Consider the following 21550-nt stretch of genomic DNA (forward strand, 5'->3'; position numbering starts at 1 on the left):
CACCGACATTATCAGAGAGGGAGTAAGAGGAAAAGAGCAGAAGGTAAAACTGTGCAGAAAAATAATGTGTGTGTGTGTGTGTGTGTGTGTGTGTGTGTGTGTGTGTGTGTGTGTGTGTGTGTGTGTGTGGAGCTCCTGTCAGTGAGAGAGCAACAGAGGCAAATTCAGGTTAAAAGCCATTCTAAGAATTGGTCTGCGCACAAGCACTCTCTGGCATAAACAAAGGGTCTTGTGGGAGGAAGTGTGAGGGAGGGAAAGTACCTCACCAAGACAACAACAACAGCAGAGGTGCAGGGAGAGTGACAGCTGCTCTACGAGGGACCCACGAGGGATCACCTCCGCACAATAACAAGACAGCTCCTCACCCCCCCAGATGGACAGAGATACCAACTGAACGCTGTGTGCTACTGCGATGTTGAGCAACTTTGTTGACACCCCCCCCAAAACCTAGTGGAGGGCTGTCAACATGTGGTCTCAGCAACAAGGCCCCGATCCACCTGGTAGGACAGAAAACCCGGCTGGATTACAGGCCTCGTCGGACTGGGTTGGTGACCCCTGGTTAAGGGTTTCAGGGCAAACGACAGCCTTTGTAAGTGGACCCATCTGCACGTGATGGGAACTAAACACACTCCACTAGAATAAACCAGAATTACTGAACACTGGCTTGGCAGTGTACTCAAAGCCAGAACACAAGGGTCCCCTGGACGGACCCCTGTAGGGTCCCCTGGACGGACCCCTGTAGGGTCCCCTGGACGGACCCCTGTAGGGTCCTGTGGACGGACCCCTGTAGGGTCCCCTGGATGGACCCCTGTAGGGTCCTGTGGACAGACCCCTGTAGGGTCCCGTGGACGGACCCCTGTAGGGTCCCCTGGATGGACCCCTGTAGGGTCCCGTGGACGGACCCCTGTAGGGTCCCCTGGATGGACCCCTGTAGGGTCCCGTGGACGGACCCCTGTAGGGTAATAATAATAATTGCTCTGAACGGAGGCCCCAGACAGTAGCGGCGTGACTCCGCCCATCCTGAGTTCTACCCACAATCTGACCTGACTAGACGCTTCTTTTGACTTCAGAGTTGGAGACTGAAACAGGGCCACACCTGTAGGGGCCCTTAAAGCTGCAGGTGTTGCCCGTCCTCAGCCCTCAGCTCGTCACGTAGTGTGAAACCGTGAGAGTCATTCTGCAGCCATCGGCCAGTGAAAGTCGTCCCACACCTGCCTGCAGGGGAACCACCGCGACAGAGCAGCACCGTGAAGGAGCCGCTACCAGGCTGCACCTGCCGACACGCGGAGGCATTCGGGCCGACTCCGCTGGCGTGTAAATCCTTTTTTCTCTTAAACAGGTGGGTCATAAAGTACAGGTGTGAGACCATTCGGGCAGGTAATTGCGGGGCGAGAAGGGGTTTTGTCATCAGCAAACACACACACACTCATATAATCAGATAACCCGCATCGTTATTATCGGATGACATCATCGGTGCTTCTCTGTGGGTTTCACCTGCAGCACATAGGTGAACACTCCCACCACCTGAAGGGGCAACGAGAGGAATCGGTTATTTATTTACACCTGCGTTCTGTGTTTATTAGTGGAAGAACTGATAGTAACTGAGTAAACAAGCTCATAAAACTGATTCAATCAGCAATCCAGCAGGTCCTCAGTGACAAATGTGAAGTTTTTCCTGCCTCGTTGTTCAAAATGGACCCCGAAAAAAGGTTTTAATACTACGTTAATGTCCACGGTGGCCCAAAGTCGGAAAAGATGAGGTGGAAAATGTTGAAAATGAGCAGAAAGTGCCAAATAAGTTGAATCTTAAAGTGTAGAAAACAGGCTGTTCCTGAATCAACCGGAGGCAGACGTTTTCTGGGAGGGCAGAGAGAAGGATTGCAAAACAGGAAACACAGGGCCCTGATAACTAACACACACACACACACACACACACACACACACACACACACACACACACACACACACACACACACACACACACACACACACAGTTTGTGGGCATTGCACTGGGCATTAGCAGATAAGCTAGCTCGCGGCATATGTTGTCAAACCGAAGATGCTCCTTAAAGATGTCGAGGTGAGATTGATGGAACCTGGAGGTCCCCACTTAGAGGAGGAAGATGTGTCAGTGATGATGATGATGCTGTTGGGGGGGGGGGGATCATAAATGAAAGCAAAAACACAGTAACATGAGTAAGCAGTCCTTCCCTTCATCTGTGTTTCTCATAACACTTTTCACTGGATCCCGGGCCAGTGTGAACACGCTCGGCCCGTGATGACATAAACACACACGCATGTTGAACCGGCGCCCGGCGCCGCGCGGCTCTTCAGCAGAAACACGAGAGTTGTGTTTTCACTGTCACCGCTGCAGTTGTGACTCTGGCTTAAATCCTACATCCGCGTAGACGTCCTGTATCCTGTTTAACGGCTGTTGAGCAGCATTTCTTCAACCCCCCCTCAATATTTGTGCATTTTAGTTCTTTTTCTTCTTCCAGTGCGGCCACCAAACATTATTTTTGAGGATTTGGGCCGAACCATTTGGTGCAACAGATGGAGGGATTTCTCTTTTTTTTAAAAAAAAGATTTTGTTATATTTTTAAGACCCTGACAATTGATTTAAAGCCGCCCGTCTACATATTCATCAGAAAATAATGTTTTAAATAGAACCTTTATGTCCTCCCTACTTATTTAGTCCTCATTATGTTTACAAAGGTGTGTTTTTGTCCCTGCTTACTTACACTTCATGGTGATTTATTGAATGAGTGTTTACTTGTGCGTGTGTGTGAAGGGGGTTCTCTCGAACAGGATGTCATTTACCTGTGCAAATGCCCAGAAGTGTCTGGTGCTTACGTCTGTGAGTGGGACGAAGCAGGAGGAACACAGAGGGACAGAGAGGGACAGAGAGGGACAGAGAGAGAGACAGAGAGAGGGACAGAGAGAGGGACAGAGAGAGACAGAGAGGAACAGAGATGGACACAGAGAGAGGGACAGAGAGGGACAGAGAGGGACAGAGAGAGGGACAGAGAGGGACAGAGAGAGGGACAGAGAGAGAGGGACAGAGAGAGGGACAGAGAGAGAGGACAGAGAGAGACAGAGAGGGACAGAGATGGACAGAGATAGAGGGACAGAGAGGGACAGAGAGGGACAGAGAGGGACAGAGAGGGACAGAGAGAGGGACAGAGAGGGACAGAGAGAGGACAGAGAGAGGGACAGAGAGAGGGACAGAGAGAGACAGAGAGGAACAGAGATGGACAGAGAGAGGGACAGATAGGGACAGAGAGGGACAGAGAGAGGACAGAGAGAGGGACAGAGAGGGACAGAGAGAGACAGAGAGGGACAGAGAGAAAGAGGGACAGAGAGAGAGACAGAGATGGACAGAGAGGGGCAGAGAGACACAGAGATAGACAGAGAGAGGGACAGAGAGGGACAGAGAGAGAGACAGAGAGAGGGACAGAGAGAGGGACAGAGAGAGACAGAGAGGAACAGAGATGGACAGAGAGAGGGACAGATAGGACAGAGAGGGACAGAGAGAGGGACAGAGATGGACAGAGAGAGGGACAGAGAGAGGGACAGAGATGGACAGAGAGAGGGACAGATAGGGACAGAGAGGGACAGAGAGGGACAGAGAGAAAGAGGGACAGAGAGAGAGACAGAGACGGACAGAGAGGGACAGAGAGAAAGAGGGACAGAGAGAGACTGCCTATCTGTAACCCCGAGAGTCAGATTAATGTCCCACCAATATTGGGCCCACAAGAGGAGCCGGATGCAAATCTATGCAAATCAGATGCAAAGTGGGAGTCGCTGCTGAGGAGGAAAATGTCTTTTTGGCTCACGAACACACACACACACACACACACACACATAACTCAGCTGTGCGTTTATTCTTCTTCAAGCTTCGATACTTCGTGACCATCAAAGATCGACGCAGACGTCCGGTCAAAGTCCAGGTTCTTCCGAAGGAACGCTACTGACGCATTAGTCCCAGTGTGAGTGATTCAGCCTGGAACCAACAGCCCCTCGGACACATCCGAGAGTTGGACGTGACCAGGAAGTGGTGGCTGAAAATAAACAGCTGGAAAAGAGAAAACAACAACAACAACAGACAGATGAACAGCACGATACAAGAATCGAATCTAAATTTCCTTTGAGGAGCAGCACAGACGCGTTATTACGACTCCCAACACATCTGGGCAGGTGTTTCTAAGTAGGTTTTGCAGACTTTGACAGTGTCACATCACGTTATTGGAGTTCGGAGAGGCGACGTCTCCAGGAACGACGACACGGGCTGGACCTGCGGGACGTCCTCCCCCCCAGCGTGCACTGGGATTAGAGAGGAGACGGGGAACCGGTTCGACCGCCGTGACTAACCTCCGGACAAAGACACGGGATGGAGGGATGGAGGATGAAGACAGAGACGTCCATTTGTGGGTCACCTTTGGCCACGCCCTATATGTGTGTGTACTGATCCAGGATGTGGATTTAAACCTTGGGAATGGCTCACGTGGGCTCTGCCAGGTGCTTTTTAACACTTCTAAACCCTCCTGGCTGATGAGTATCTCTCCATTTTTCTCATGAAGCTCATCCTTAATCCCTCCGAATGTCCGACCCTCACCCACCCCACATAAACACCGCTCCAGTTTTCCCATGCTGATCTATACTGTATCTTTCTATACATCTTTCCTCCCATCTGTCTGCTCGTTAAAGGCCTTTTTTCCTCTCCCCTGCTTCTCCCTGGACCGAAAAACGCCCGAGGTTTTTCTCGTGGGAAACTCTTGGACAGGTATGTTGCTCCGTGAGCAGGGAGTGAGAGCGGAATCCCGTTTTTCCGGGTTTTAGTCCCACTCCTTGTTCCGCAATCCCATCCCGGGCTCGGTATCATGGTCGGCGTCGTGTCAGGACTCGCAGCGAGTCTGAGGAAACTCTCGCCTCTTCTCGTTCGGCCGGATCCCGGAGTTTTGCTGCACCTGCGCTCTGTTTCATGCTCCGGTTTCTGCTTTATTGCGTCACTTTGTGCTTTGGTTTGTCTCTGAAACCTCCCTTCATATAGCTGGAGTTCACATCCAGAAGTGTTACTATGCAGGAAATTACTTCACATAAACTTGCTGGACCGACTGATGAAGAGCAAATTCGCCACGAAAAGTTCACCCATCATCTACCGCCTGGCGCTGACGTTACCATGCTAAATTCATGTAGCCTAGCCTAGCTTAGCCTGTGCACAAGCAGTGTCAACACGAGGAACTTTTCCAGGTTGCCAGATTACATAAGTGGGCATGTTAATGGAATCACAGCCCAATATCAGCTCTAGAACAATGTTGGAACAACGTGGGCTCACATAATGAAACGGGAGTCTGATTGTGGTGCTCCACCACTTCTCATGCGGAGTAAAAATAGATCCTTTTCAAATTTATTCAGCTTTTCTTGACATGATCCACATTTACTTATGGATATTTTGTGGCCACAGAGATACCTGCATCTGAATATAAGGTTTTATGGGTTTTAGCAGCCTCGTAGCTCCACTTTACCGTCGGAAACTTGTAGCTAAACGACGAATGGCGACATATTTCGGCGTGAAATGATGACACGACGGCGTCAACCCTGATCAGACAGACAGCCCACAGAGGATGCTGGAAGTCCTCAATAAAGCACGACGACAAAAAGAGCGGACGAGGAAACAACAAAAGTCAGACACTTACGCTGAAGTGGCGCCGTGGCCGAAGGTTCCTGCCCCGACCCCAAACCTCATTTGTTTTTCCCTGGACCGGAGTGGACACGGAGGGAGTGGACAGGAGACGGAGGCAGGAAGTGAGAGACACCAGCTGAGAGGAAGAGCACGGGGGTGACACAGCGAAGCTTCCTGGGTGACGCATGTGCCCGCACACGCACGTACGCACGCATGTATGTGCGGGGAGGGCTAACGCATGTGGTGATGCAACCACGCCGCAGTGGCGCCTCCGCTGTCCCAGCTGAGATCTTTTTAACTTTTCTCCTGCACGCCAGCGGCAACACCTGCGAAGCAGACCACATCCACCCTTTCGCTCACGCTAAAGGTCAGCCGAGGTCAGGCCAACGTGGGCGTGCCCCCCCGCTGGGAAGTTAAAGGACAGAGAAATTACTGAAGGTTAAGTTTTAGAGGGAAGAACTTCTGGAGCAAAAGAGGAAGAATTTTGTAGTTTATGATATAATCACCTCACAGAGGAAGAAAAATAACAAAAGTCATTTCATGTGTAGTGCATCACTAGTGCAACACTAGGTGTATCCTTTCAGCAACACACACACACACACACACACCACAGGAAAAAGAGGAAATTCTCTCTCAATGAGGTGCACAATACTTATACTACATATATTTTACTACACACTTCCCCCTTTTTGACAACTTCCTCACAATTTTCACTATTCGCGCTGCTCACTACTACAGGCTGCACATGAATGGAGAAACACACACACACACACACACACGGAAAGAGAAGGGAGCTGTTTTGCAACCAGAAAGAGGAAGGAATGTGTGTTGGTCACTGCGCTTGTGATGCAACGTGGACACGGCGTTCCCTCCGCTCCTCTCCTGTGCATCTTATTAAGTTTCATCTGGTGCCTTTGTTGGAAAAAGAATTGCCCTAAAGGATTAAAAAGATATGACGGGGCATGATGGAGCACGCGGGCTCATCGTGGGGACCGACCTACCCCTCTTTGTGAGCTGCTTTTGCATATTTGCTCATACATTTGCCAGTCAAATGAGACCCGGGGGAAAGTAGCAGCACAGCTATGGAGACGGAACTTTCCCAGAATCCTCACCCCAGCTCCTGGAAGACTCCCATCACCACCACCAAGGAGAGACCCATAAAGGAAGCAGAGCAGTTTAAAATCCAAACCAAATTGGTTCTAATCACATTTTACCTCAACATACAACATAATAATAATAATTAATGTATAATAAACACACTTATCCACCACCTAAAAGGATCATTATGCAGAAACGGAGATCCTCAAACATTTGATCATGTGGAATTATTCGCTGCGTCAGAGCACAGCCGAGCTTCATTTTACTCTATTTTGGGTCATTAAGGCTTGGTTAAATCTCTGTATCAGTGGAATCTGGGACCTGGCAGCTATGGGACCAGGGTTAGAGACCAAACTGTTAAAGGAAAGATCGAGAGCCGGTGTGTGACATAAACACTCAGGTTAATTCATCATTACAGCGTCCACTCTGACAACCATAAACAGATCCAATTTCCCAAATCTAGACAAAACAAACACGGACGTGCATGGATTGACCCAGAACCCGGAACCTTGTTTACAGCAGCAACAATGTCGCTGAGCCCTCATAATTGTATATGATTGGACTGATGATGAGAAGCCGGCGGAACGGGCCCAACCGGTCCGACGGGCCCTGTAATAACAGGAGGACACATGACTTATGGGAAGCCGCACGTTTTCCAGAAGCAAGGCAACAATTCCGAATGTTCCGAGACGCTCGGCATCCTATGTAAAGGAGAGAAGAATGCGGAGCGCTTCGTTCCAACTATCGTTTAATAGTATCTGAAGTTGCAGAGTTACCTAATGGAACTTGTCAGGTTTATAGTTGTGACTGCACACAGGCAGCACACACGTGATTGTGCACAGGCAGCACACACCTGATTGTGCACAGGCAGCACACACCTTCAGGGATTCATTCGAACACAATCACACTTCAGAGTCGTCGCCATGATGCTGCTGCTTGTGTCCATAAACCAAAAACATCATATAAGTAAAGTTATGTATAGTTAATGTATGTGGCGCTTCAAACCCAGACAGGATGCACTTGAATGCATCACAAGACGGGATCAGTGTGTATCAAAACACCCGTGAGGCCGAGAAAAAGGAGGATTTTTGTGCTCACTGTGCAGCGATTGTGAGTGTGTGACACAGACACACGCTCAGCCACACACACTACTCAATAATATCGATCCTGCACATTTTTTCGGTTGTGTGGGAGTTCTGAGTGCTGCCTGAATTAACCCTTTAGTTTCCCCTCAGTCGTCGCTTTAGTCATTTCCACAACAGCGAGCGTTGCCTGGAAACCACCTGCTGCAGGCTGCCTGAGATGTTGGGATGTGCTGAGGTTCAAACTAATTTAGAACGAGCAAAAGCCTCTTCAGTCTATATGTGACACGGACGTTAGACGTGCGACACTCGGAGATATAGACGGCGGCTCTTTAGAATGAGAAAAGGAGGAACGGGACGTACAGCACACGCGATGTGAGATTAACCCTTTCGGTGCAGAACACTGCTGATAGACGACATGCCATCGCCACAAAGTTTCATATTTCACTTTCCACACACACACACACACACACACACACACAGTCATAAATCTTTCTACAGCAGTAAGGTTTGAGCTGTCACCTGCAGAGTTCACCTCACATCCTCACATGCAAATATCTCCAAATAAAGATAAGCTGAGTACAAACTGTAAGAATGGCTGTAAAACACCCCACTCGGCTCAACTTCAGTCAAATTTCCCCTTAACTGGAGGTCGAATATTATGTCCTCCCACTCGAGCGCTTATGCCAGAGACACGTTTGATCGTAAAAGGCGCGGTGTGTGTAACGTTGAAGCGGTCAGGACGAAGCATTTCACGGTGGCACCGATATTTAGGATTAACAGAGAACTAATTACATGAACACAGATGATCAGACGTCAAATAATTGCCTCGCAGAATGAGGTTATCAGACAGGAAATACTGGATTAAAGAAGTGGAGAAAATGTGCAGTTACATTGGATTACAGACTGATAAACAACTCAAAAATAAGTAAAGATGCTCAGCGAGGCCCAGGAAGGAGAATAAAAAGATAATCACTATAATGCCACAAAGTTGATTGATGGATATTTATGAGGAATTCTCATATTTTCTCAACCAAAACTAGAAGTTTGTCTCAAACGTGGCGAGAAAAGCTGATTTCTTGCTCTCCCTCTCCATGTTTGCACAGTGGAGGGGCATTTCTTTCTTTCTGAGATGTGTTTTTACTGAGGGAGTGGTTGAACCACATTTAAGGGGCAAAAGAGGGGGTTCTGTTTGCACTGTCAATATTTACAGTGACACATGCTAGATGAGTACTGACTGACTGGGATGAATCCTCTGTGTGTGTGTGTGTGCGTGTGTGCGCGTGTGGGGATTATCAACATGGATGGTTGTCACGCGTCACGCTGCAATGGCCAGATTCCCATCACCTCCACAGCCTCTCCAGGTTCTGGTGACTAATAGTTCATGGAAGCGCGATGAGGAGTGACTCAGCAGCCGGCCCAGCAGAATCGTCGGCTCGGCCCGTCTTTGCATTGCAAATCTAATATGCAAATGTGGGGGGACCCAGCGTGCCTGTATCAGGCCTGTGCTCCTCACTATCAGCACTCATCTCTTGTTCTCCCTTTATTTCAGCCTTGTTTGCAGCCTTTTCACTCCCTCGTCTCAACACCAACTCCTCGTGAATGCTCTGATCACAGATTTCACTGTTTTGCCCCCCTCCCAGCAGTAAATAACCATCAAAGCTGGGGCCGGCAGTGAACTGGTGGGACCTTGACTCGAACCCGAATTCTTCGACACCTTCAGCTTCAGGTTCTGTTGAGGTGAAGCTACAACTGAGTTCATTTTGTTTGATTTTAACCAGTCAGTTTTGCGGCTTACATATGGGCCCGCGGCCCCCTGGCTATGCTTAAACTACAAAACTCATCATGTTGGTTCACACGTATTTATACTGTAAACAAAGGCGCAAAGGCAGGCGGGAACGCACGGGCGCGCACACACACGCTCACACCGAGAGGCTTCATCCATGCACCTGAAATGCTTATGATGCCCTCTGCTGGACAACCAGAGGATTTACCCCGCGTTTCAGCAGGCAAAGGGCAGAGAGACGTGGACGGCCGGACAGTTGGAAAACATTTATTGTTCACAGTGCTCAGAGGTTTGACAGAAATATACAGTCAAGTAGTCAGATGGTCAGATAAGGACAGCAAAACACAGATTCAGACTGCGACAGACCATAGTGCAAACAGGACGGTATCGTTGGCATTCATTTCAATGTTGTTTTTCCACATGTTGATCGCGACGCGTTTATAATTACTAAGCAGCAGACGTTCTTTTCTTGAAATACTTCACACAAAACGTGAGAGCTGCTACCATTTTGAGCCCCAATGATTTCATCTTAAAGCCAAACTGGAGGGGAAAGTGCTTTAAATACACACTGGCAACAACTAAAGATCTGTGCTGGGAACTCGAGCATGCAAGCAAGCATGCGTACCTCTGTGCAGATTTAAAAATAATACTAAAAAAAATAATAAAATCACTTGATAGATCTTTGTCTTCAGTGTTGCAAAGAACAGTTTTGATCTGGAAGGTGACTGAATCGCTTAAACATCGGAGTGTGTTGATCTTCCAAACAGTCCCATTATAAGACGAAGATTTTTTAGTCATTCTGGAATCATTCCAGCCCAGATAGTGCATATTTGTCCAATGAACTGGTATGGCTGGACCACCCCGTTCCAGTGCTGATGGCGTGAAGGTATTGAGAGGCGGCCCGAGGCCTCCTGTCTCAACTGAGTTCACTTTACACAGGACGCTTTAACCAAGCAGGACGTATGTTACAATGAATTAGCCGCTCCTTGAACAGATCAGCGTAGTTTTGTTGCACTTTACCTGACAAAATATGATCATATTGGTAATAGAAGCTTTGTGTGCAGTTTGTGGGTCTGTAGCATTAAAAAAACACCACTCAGTGAAGACATCAGGACCCGGGCCTCAGGTAGCACCCTTTACAGTTGTGAACATGCCAAACACAAGTCTAAAATATGGCAATTACTATATATATGTATATATATTTAAAGTAGATTAGTAAAAATGGTTTATAGCAGTAGATAAAGCCTTGATCCAGGGAGTACAGATACAAATACTGCACCCTGAGGATCAATTCTGTCATATAGATAAAAGGATTTGAGATTATTTATATACATTGTTAGAAGGAACGCTCGTGTTGTGAAAAATTAGAGGCATTTTTAACAACTAATTGGCCCAGATGTGTCAAAGACAACACTTTGCCTCTGTGAAAGCATCAGGTAGAGTATAAACCCCCCCCAGAGGTAAGAGAGCAGCGTCCGTGTGTAAGAACAGTCCTGTGGCACCTTGGCATCGCGGAGCGGGGTCAAACCCCACCGGGACCCTGATACTTTGTGAGAGAGAACGACACAGGCAGAGTTCTGTTACTGAGTGTGTGAGACGCTGGTACGGCTGAAGAGAAACCGGCAGGAAGAGCAAGTTTAAGAAAACCTGACGCCTATGAATAACAAGCGACCAGTAAAGTGTTCAGTCCAAGGTGCTGGTAAGGCTTTAATTCAGATGAGCTCGCCCAGTGAGAGCCGAGCAGAAAAAGTACTTTTATAAAGAGAATGCAAGTGTGAATAAGTCAGAGTTTTGGCATGTGAAGTGCTGAGGTCAGACATCTCAGTATGTACAGATAACACTGGTTTTGTTCTCCCCAGATCCTCCGTCTGAAGCCCCTTCGGCCTCCGTCCTAAAGTGGATCAGGTGTTGCAGGTCACAGTTTTACACAGTTAAACCGCAGTTGAGTGAAACAAGTGCAGCCGTGAGAGAGAAGCTGTACAAAAACACGCTGTACAAAAGAAAAGGTTAGAAAAAGAAGCTTAATTCAGTTTGTTCCGTCTTAAAACTGCAGAAGCATAGCGTAGTTGATTTGCTTATATACTCAAGTTGCAGCACAGTCCTGCTGGTTCTGGCTTTTTAAACGGTTTCCTCAGACTGGCCGACCACGTGGCACAGCCCTCACCTTTGAGATTATTCCTGAATACGCTGACATTCTCATCCCTCTCACACTCACTAACACACATACATCCAGCCATCCCAGCTGCTCAACAATCTCTTCTGGTTTCCTGCAACGCTTCGTTATCTCTCCAGCAGAGGGAGCTACTGCTCCTGAATGGAAGCCATCCTTCATCAGGAACTCTGAATTTCAGAGTGAGAGGACAAACAAGGACAAAGCTTCTCGTTCGCCGAGCCTCAAATGAAAAGGACAAGTGGAAGTTTAAGGGATGTCCCCCCCATCTTCTTCTCCAGAGCTTCCTGCAGGCTCGGGCTCTTCAACTTGAGGGTCCATTTGCGTGGCTGAAGGAGTGCGTGCGTACCGTAGGCGGCTCCATCGGGCCTTGTTCTGGTGCAGCTGACCCATCATGGTCCGGCTTAGCAGGCTGGGCTCAGTGAAACGGTGCCACTCCTCAAATAGAGGCTCCACGATGTAGGAGATGAACCCTGGAGGGACATAACAGGGTCTGGATTATCTCCTAATCTGCCTCGGTCTGTGACCCACGTGTGCTCGCAGACTCACCCGTCTGAATGGCCGGGACCGAGTCGGCCTGCTGGTTACACAGAGGACTGATCTCCAAGTCAAACTTTCTCTCCAGGTCACCTGTCAGTTCAACGGACGACATGTGATGCAACACACGCCAGCGTCGCCATGGAAACCTACAGCTCTGCTACCGTTTGTGACAACGCTGGTCGCTACTACGACAATAATCGTCAAACAGGAGCTGAAACATCAAACAGCTGGAGGGCTATTTTAGGAGGACGAGCGACGATGTTTTTTGATGTCAACACAAACTTTGTCCCTTCCTCAGCTAAATATCCTGTTAATGCATCTCTGCTCTTCATGAGGTTTCTTTTTTAGATAAGAAGAACCCCCCAACATCATAACGTATTTAACAAAATGATGCTAACGCTAATGCAAACTTGATGTAGACAAAATCAAATCCAACATTTAAAATAACCGTGCAAATCCTGAAACACCGGAGAAGAGGAGGAAATTCTTCTGCCACATTCTCCATTGAGCCAGTTTTATTTTCTGCTACGCTGACAGTAGATTTGACACGTTTTAGTTCTTTTCCATCTAAAAACACTGGGATTTTCCCCTCTCACCCTGTCTGTAGAATTCCTCACACACCCTCTCGCTCCACTGTCGGCTCAGCTCCCAGACCCGACACGGGTTACAGACGTCTGCACACTTCAGAGCGATCTGACGGCAAACACAGGGACTCAGTTGGAATTCTGCAGGCAAAAGGGGCCGAAGTGGTGCCGGGCAGGAGGGAATGCACAGCACCTGCAGGATGAAGTGCCTGTGTGAAGGCAGCTCCAGGTCCAGGTCCCGGTGGTCCAGATGCTCTCGGAAGGTCAACAGGAACTCGTTCTGCCTGCTGATATCTGTGGCGAGGATGAGGGAGCCCAGCTGCTGTTCTATGTCCTGCCTGGAGGAGGGGGGGGCAGCAGTGACCCTTTAAACAGACACTCCTAAAGAACTGGTTTAGTTTGGGTCTGATTAGCTCTTATTTAATTAAACAATCCACAAATCGGAGGGAAAATCCGTACAAAACATCTCTGATTTTTAAATCCTTGCTAAAAACAAAGGTGTGTTCTTACGACATGTCAGCAGGCAGGTGTGACAGCAGTCCCGACTCTCGCAGCATGCCCACGGTGGACCTCCAGTGATGGCTCTCCAGCACGGACGTGTTCTAAACACCACAAAATCGAAAAAAAAGGTAAGAGTGCAACCGAAACTAAAAATCCACCTTTCAAATTGCGCGTTTCACCTGGTAGAGAGAAGCCAGGTGGTGCCTGGTCTTGATGAGGAAGGGCTGGTTGACCCCTGGGTGGTCCACGTCGTGAGCTGCCGCAGCCATGAGGCCCAGGAACACGTCCAGAGGGCTCAGCTGCTCCGCCAGCTGCAACACACATATTCAGAAGAGACCTCACTTGGTTTCAGTTAGTTTCAGAAAGGCGTTTCAACATTTCTGGCATCCCAGCAGATATATACTGCCCCTATTTCGAGTTCACACTTACATGATCTATTTAACCTCTATTTGACACATATGTGGGTCAGAGATTAAAGTTTAAAGCATCTTATTTTGCCAAGACACCCACCCACACACACACACCACACACACACACACCCTGATGCAAGCGCTGTGATCAGGTCAGTTTAATTACCAAAGTGCTTTCAGTGAAATTGGTGCATCGTAAAGTGCTTTAAAGAGCAGTGGAGGACACAAAGGCACTCGCTGTGCGGAGGACGAAGACGAGCGGGAATTATCGGCGTGAGGGGACACTAATCGGAACGTGTCAAGGAGCCTCGTAGAGTGTGTGCAAGGATAGAAGAGAGGTGTGTGTTTCTCTTTACCTTGGGCTCCTTCAGGTAGCAGTACATGGCCTGGGTGACATCGGCAGCATGGACAGCGTTGTGGTAGGGATTCTGGGAGTGGTAGTCCTCCTGCACCATGCCTGACGAGACCAGAGACAACACTCAACCACATTAAATTCAATCAGGGCCAATTAGGCGGTGCTGCTGGAATTCCTAATGCAGATAGGAAGCATAATCCCTGTGATCTTTAGAGGTTTCATTGGATCAGGTGGAATTAAAATGAAGACTTTTGAGTTAATGAAACTTCCTGGCTGTCAAGAGCCTCATGAAACAGGTTTCCAAAAGCTCCTTTCTCTCCGATACAAATGCTTTTGAGTATCTATTGAGCATTTACTGTAATCTGAAGGGAGATTAAGGTACCAATTCCTGGACTACATCCGAAAATTCTGCTAATATCATGGGAATTGTTGCCTCTGTGTGTGTGTGTGTGTGTGTGTGTGTGTCTTCTCACCAAGAAACCTGTGCAGTTTGACCATGTCCAGCTGGAAGTGATGAATGAGGCCATAGACATTGAAGAGGTGGCACATCAGCGTCACCAGGCTATTCCCTACAGGAAGTGGTTCAAATTCAAAAAACCAAACATTTGATTTAATCGTATTAAGTGTGTTGATGTAAACAGGTGACCTGTCGTCTCACCGTTTGTCAGGCGATCGAAGAGGAAAATGTCGAAGTTCCAGGTGGCGACTTTCGACAGCATGTGCTGTTGGTGAAAAACAAGAGCGTTCAGTCACTCAAACCCGAGGAGGCTCGGCAGAAACGTGCCGACCTGCTCCTGCGGGCTGAGCTGTGGCCCCCCCTCACCGCTGCTTGTCCCAGGTAACCGTCGTCCAGCAGGTGCAGCGACACGGGGGTGCGGGGCACCAGCCCCCGGAGCAGCCTGGAGGCGTGACAGTATCTCTGGAAGCTCAGCTGGCGCTTCACCTTTCGCCTGGTGCCGGACGCGACCTCCCCCTGCTGGACATTACCTGGAATTACACAGAAAGTCGGCAGATAGAGTTGGCGGCTGGAGAACATGACAAGATCCCATCTAAAAACCCAAGCAGGGACCTACTTTTGAGGATTTGCAGGTCAATCAGTGGGTAGGAGCCTCTTCTCTCAACCAGCAACACACCAGCATGATCAGTGTTCAGTTTACAATCAGCTGGAGGAAAACAGAAGAGAAGAATAAACGAAAATAGTGTATTCTATTATGCTGCGGCCCTTGAGGGGAAATGCTCTCCCAGCACCCCTGAATGAGACTCCATTACAATCAGAGCAGGGTAAAAGATGGCCGCTGGTACAATGTGTGGCAGTGATGACAGAACAACCGAGCCAAAGTGTTCCCCTGTGCTGCACACACACACACACACACAGAAATACACACACACAGACACACGCCTGCAGTGATGTTCAGGCCTATAAAATCCAATTTAAGCTGCTCTTTAAATCAGCGTTTCTGAAACAAAAAGGATCTTTGACAGCGCTGAATCATGCATCCGGTCCATGCGCGCCCAAGGAGAACTGATTTAATGCCACCGAGGAGCCGTCTGAACATTCTGTACCTCACCGACTACAAACACTCCACTCGTGTTCAGCCCAAACACGTCGTCCTGAGAAGCATCTGGCTATTGGAGGCTTTATTGCCACATCTGCAGAGACCCTGAACAAACCACTCTGGTTCTAATTCTGTGATCAACCATCTCGCAGAAGATGCGCAACCTTTATATAAAATACACACACAGATGCGCGCACACGCACACACACACAGGAGGCCTGTGATAACACACAGCACAACCAGCGCTCTGATGCTTTTTACACTTGAATAACCTAAAAACTATGAAATGCTGAATAATTTACAGATCAGATATGGGGAACTGGAGCGTATTATGTTCCTGAGGTTGCAAACTCAGCAACTCGTGCGTTGTAGCTAGCTGGTAATAGGTTTGGAGACTCTTTGACGAGTTCTCCCAGTTGCCCGATGTTGCCCCCCCCCCAAGTGTGGTTTACTGGTCTGGCAACAACAATTACAGGCAGTTATGAGGGTTGTGGGTTCCACGTTGGTGCTGTACAGAGAAGACCCCTACGCATAAAATATCCGGGAGAGGAGCGCAGTCATGTCCCATCTGTGGTCTTCACACAGATCGAACCCGACGGCGACAGTTTGAGGGAGGCGGGAGCGTCTCGGCCTAGTTGAAGCCGGAAAATCGGAAACAAGGGAAAGCCTCTTTACGTCTTCATCCTGTGCTCTGCTGGGCAGAAACAGGAGGCGACATCATCTTGAAAAAGCACTGCGGTACCACTGAAGACAGCCCCCCCCCCAACACAAACACGGCTCCACCTGTAAAGGAACACGTCTTCAGTGTGTCACACCTCTGCCTCCCCTCATTCCTACATCTCTCCATCGGCTCCAGCCCTTCGTCGCGCTCTTCCTTTAGTAAATAGGTCATTGTGTGTGTGTGTCTGTGTGTGTGTGGCCCAAAACTGGGTCATTTGGGATGCACGCGTGAATCAGACGGAGAGGGCGTTTAAAGACGGCTCATGCAAACACCCACCGCCTGTTATTCACACACGCTTGCAAATTAGGTTAAATCCCCGATTTCGAGTACGAACACGGGCTCGTACGCAAAGTGCACCGGCGTAATTATGCTCTGCCCGCGTTCGTGGGTGTGAGCGGCACAGAGCGCTCAGGGCTGTGTCAGAGGCGTCGCCGTTATACGCGGGACCAACATTTAAATGTAAACACTTTTAAAAACAGGCAGAGGCAGCTGACGCCTCCAGCCGGAGCGTTCAGGACCGGCCGTGTTGCACGCTAACACAGGGTGAATCATCACCACTGGGGGAGCAGCTGCAGAGGGAAGCTGGATACATGAATATACACGAGTGCACAGCGGCAGAGCAAATAGGCTGCTTATTTAGGCGTTAGAGAGCGGAACAAGGTTGCGACATTAAGCACATGCTTACACCAAGGCCTTTCCAGCCTGGTTCTGACTGTCTGGTCAGCCGCGTGGAAAATCAACACACGGTGACCTTTGACCTCTGGCTGCCAACATCCCAGTGGACATGTCCTCCGGGTGATCATGAGGTCTTAGATGTGAGACGACTCAGGCCTTAACTCTTCCCGTCTGCTTAAACACGGTCACTATTCGACCCATTTAATGAAAACGAAAGTTCAGAAGGACCACCTGCTGAGGGGATCCCAGCATCTCCACACAGGCTCGACGTGGCGGACCGCCACATTCTCGTGATCTGTCAAGACATATCAGAAAGAACTGGATCACAGTGGCACAGAGGGACAGTCACAGGCAGCGCATGTGTAAATATACCCCCTCCCAGCTCGTGAGTCAGTCCTGACCAGGTGTATGAATCATCCGTTACCAACACCTCTAAATGACATTAATGATGTACGATCAAAGTCACGTCATCACTGCATGTGTCATGGAAAGAATTAGATCAGGAACATCCAAAGAGTCGGCGGCGGCCCGGCTGATGGCGTAACATCAGCTTCATCACTTTAGCAGATGGTAATAAAGCTTTGTTGAACAGAGCCCGTTCAGCCTCACAGCCCAAATCCCTCACTCTCCCCGTCTGTCTGCGCCCGAGCGGCCGCGACCTCGCTTCAACACGTCCAGACCCACGTGGCCGGAGGGACGCTTGTCAGAGATAATCTGTCACACGGAGACACTGCTCAAAGATGGTGACGTGCACCCAGGATTAGTCTCCATAAAGAGAGTCCCGGAGCAACCGCAGTGACAGCGTGAGGAAAACACACTCGAGCATTCATGAGGATGGTTCTCGCGGTCATGCTGAACATGTTACCTTTCAGACGCGAGCTCCCGTCTTCTCGCTCAAGCATCACCTCCTCTGCGTCTTCCTTCTCTGCTTCCTCCCAAGTGCTAGCCTCGCTTCTCTCGGGCCCCACGGGGCCGCCCCTGCGTGCCCTCCAGGCCGCCCTGAGCTGCCGGATGAGAGCCGGGAGCTCCAGGGCCAGCGACAGACCCCCGCCACAGGTCACCGGGGGCATCCTGAGCGGACCCCAGACTGGGGAGCGAGGGGCTTCCTCAGCACAGACCCCAACTTCGACCCCGAGGCCAGAGTCACGCATTCTGAGATCTTGGCCCCACAGCCCCTCCAGCACGGGCATCGTTTCAGCGATGGACTACTGATGGATCAGAGGTGGTGGAAAGAGAGGACGAATAATGGAGGAGACACGGCAGAAGGAGAGACTGGCCGTCAGGTAGCCGTGGGTGCGAGGAAGGAGGAAGAAAAGAGTGGAAAGGAAGCCGCCATGGTGCAGGCAAACGATAGATTCAGGGCAAAGATGGCAGATACACGAGATGCAGAATGATGAAAAGGGAAAAAAAGAAAAGAAAATCAACGCATAAGCAGCGAAGCAGCCGGACAAGTGGGGGGAAAAGCAGCGAGTGCGTCTCTTTGCCGCTCTCCCAGGGACGGCCACTGATGCTCTGCGCCCTCCTTCTGCCGCATTCTCTCCCCTCTGTCCTGCCGCGATCGCGCCAGTGTTGTGGAGGTTCAGCGCCCCTCCCCTCCCCCCTCCCCGCTCACTTTCACGCTCCCTCACTGCGCCGCTACGGCGAGAGCAGACCAATCAGGCGCACGCAATCGTCTGCGGGGGATCTGAACGGGAATGCAGGAGGATTACGACTAATGTGAAAAACATTAACAGATAGGCTGGAAGAACAAGTGGACCAGAGGACAGTGAGAGTGGCAGAAGGACGGAGGGAAGAAAGAGGGTTTTATCCAAAAACAGCAATGTGACGTCCTTGTAATTCTATTTTTATTAAGCGTAACCCTGACCCCAACCCTAACCTAGAACTAAAACTATATCTTAAGCCTTTTAAATCATGAAGACCAGCACAAATGTCCCAAATGTGTCCTCATTTCTGATGAACTGCGCATTCTGGTCCTCAATACAAAACTAAAACACACACACACACACACACACACACACACGCACACACACAGACACACGCAGACACGCACACACACACAGACACAGACACGCGCACACACACACACACACACAGACACAGACACACACACACAGACACAGACACACACACAGACACAAAGGGTGTTCTGTTGACACTGAAAACCACATTTTGAATCACCACAAGTACAATTTAGTCAACACTTGAATACAATCTGTGTGGGGACAGTTTTATCACATAAATGTTTCCTTTAGAAAAAGTCACATGCAGATTAGAAGCACACACACACACACACACGCACAGACAGCCAGACAGCCTTGAATATCACACATGACGCACAAGAAACCGATTACAAGAAATCAGAAAGTGTAGGGATAAACACGCGCTGTAGTCAGCATAAACAGAATCAAATATGCAGACGGCAACAATTCTTGGACTCATACAGGGACGAGGTGAAGGACCCGTCTATACGGTGAAATAACAACAATCCGTCCCAAAACACTGATAAAAAACTGAATTCTGGTAAGTCACGAGGGTCAGTCGTCTATATAAGCAACACCCCTGTTGAATTTAATGTAATTTATCCAGATCTTCTCTCTCTCTCCTGGTCAGTGCATTAAATGTACGTTATTCTTTTTAATGTATATAATGAACAAACTAAACTTGAACTTGTTGGCAAGAAGCAGATATGTCAACAGTTTTATTATTTCCGTATATTAAAGATAATACAGTTTTGATATTTTTGGATTCCAAATGCTAATTCAGCGACAACAAAATATATTTGATAATTTACCGCTAATGCTATTTTCTTTTTCATCCTGCGTCTGCCGACCTGGACGCTAACACCTTTTGGGATGAGATCAGCTACAGACACTTTTGGGTAAAAAGATGTATCTTTTTTGATGCCAACACTGTATTTGGCCTCTTAGCGGGACAAAGCAGCGTACACAAACAGAACTTTAGCATTCCCCGGTGTAAAGATGGCAGAATCCACGTGCAGATTTTGAAAGGTGGATTTTTAGTTTCCACGTCAAAGGTCACAAACCACGTTGGTGAACAACCTTCACGCCTGATGGACGCGGGTCAGGTTAGGGTTCTTACCCAGCATGTGGACTGGTACATCCTGCTCCGGGCTCGATACTGCGACCGCTGCACACCTCTGTGGTCAGAGAGAAAGAGGGAGAGCGTCAACGCGGCACGCTAATAAACGCACACGCTTGACTCAAACGGGCGGTTAGTTGTGACCAGACGTACACGTCTGGACCGTTGTTTCATCTCCTCCGAGTCACCGTTATAATAAACCTAAAAATGGGTCAAGACAAGAACTGGACTTGAATCCTATGCTTCCATATGTGTGGTCCTCAGTTGTGTGTGTGTCCTGTGATGGACTGGTGACTGCGTGGTGTCTCCAGCCTCAATGACCCCGACCAGAACCTCAGGGGAGGTCAAGCCTAATGGAAATTTGAAACACCCCTTTAAGAGCTAATAACGGGTTCACATCCACACGCTCACAAGCTTGTTTATGGTCGGGCAGGAAACGGGTGGATGGAGACCGACCCACGTCTTCACGGGTTTACTTTCCATGATCTTGCTCCGCTCGCATCATCACATGGTGATGCTGACAACAGCCAGCAGCACTGAACATCGGTCTTATTTGACAGAAGGTCTGCATTAAACGAGAATAATTTAAATCTGTCATCTTAATAATCTCAAAGCCAATTGAAAGTTGAGGAAGACAAAACCACACAACAGCAAAAATCGTGTGCTGTAAGCAAATCCTCCTATCAATCACCATGACAACCAAAGATAAAACCAAAGCTGGAGAATGACACCGAGGACATGAATTCAATATATACCCTTCACCTGCACTTCCTGTGCACACGGTGAAAACGTCGATGCGCGCGCACGCACGCACACGCACGCACACACACACAAACACCTGCATGTGGTTTGCAGCGCCGAGGCTGCAGCTGTACTCTGACATGTTCTTATCCAAAGACAAGTCATTATAATCCGTCAGCAGGTCGGTGCGTCGCACAACCCTCGTGAAAACAGTCCACACGTGCACGAAGACGTGATTTAAAACTACCTCTGCATTTGAACGCCAATGTCGAACCTTCCTGTCCCCAAACCACAGTTGTTTAACCCTAAAACGGCGAATATTAACAAATTGACCTACCTCGATCATTACACAAGGCGTTTAATCATCGGGGCCGCTCGTGCACAGCCAGCATAAGAAGAGAACGGCGTCAATTTAGTGCCAAAATTCGCGCGCATGAAAAGCATGATCAGCGCGCACCTGCGCGCGCTCTCGCCGTCACTAGGCGCGCTCGCCTTTGCTGAGTTTTGGCACTCTGAAGGCGGGCACTGAATTGACGTCATGCCCAACCT

General features: G+C 49.0%; 1 protein-coding gene and 1 long non-coding RNA gene across 3 annotated transcripts in view; both read right to left on the bottom strand.

Annotated features, from left to right (window-relative positions):
* LOC130516385 (uncharacterized) overlaps nucleotides 1–6533 on the bottom strand; it is a 7730-nt gene extending 1197 nt beyond the window's left edge. The window contains exons 1-2 of the long non-coding RNA XR_008947474.1: nucleotides 5697–6533; nucleotides 3870–4075 (exon numbers count right to left, since the gene is read on the bottom strand). This is a non-coding gene — a long non-coding RNA (uncharacterized LOC130516385). The remainder of the gene's footprint in view (nucleotides 1–3869; nucleotides 4076–5696) is intronic.
* A 3367-nt stretch (nucleotides 6534–9900) lies between these two features.
* On the bottom strand, nucleotides 9901–21492 carry LOC130516197 (cAMP-specific 3',5'-cyclic phosphodiesterase 7B-like). 2 transcript variants are annotated; one of them, XM_057017088.1, is made up of 13 exons: nucleotides 21339–21492; nucleotides 20261–20318; nucleotides 15283–15372; nucleotides 15033–15196; nucleotides 14868–14931; nucleotides 14683–14778; nucleotides 14211–14311; nucleotides 13624–13755; nucleotides 13454–13545; nucleotides 13137–13281; nucleotides 12956–13052; nucleotides 12369–12449; nucleotides 9901–12292 (listed from the first exon to the last, which is right to left on the bottom strand). In XM_057017088.1, exons 1-13 carry the CDS (start codon nucleotides 21345–21347, stop codon nucleotides 12069–12071), a joined length of 1353 nt encoding a protein of 450 aa, XP_056873068.1. In that variant the 5' UTR covers nucleotides 21348–21492; the 3' UTR covers nucleotides 9901–12068. The 2 variants fall into 2 exon arrangements, with proteins under 2 accessions (XP_056873068.1, XP_056873067.1); XM_057017087.1 differs by lacking the exons at nucleotides 20261–20318; nucleotides 21339–21492 and adding an exon at nucleotides 18027–18737.
* Nucleotides 21493–21550: the final 58 nt, after the last annotated feature.

The sequence above is a fragment of the Takifugu flavidus genome, chromosome 19 (assembly GCF_003711565.1).
Source record: "Takifugu flavidus isolate HTHZ2018 chromosome 19, ASM371156v2, whole genome shotgun sequence".
In the NCBI taxonomy this organism is placed as follows: domain Eukaryota; kingdom Metazoa; phylum Chordata; class Actinopteri; order Tetraodontiformes; family Tetraodontidae; genus Takifugu; species Takifugu flavidus.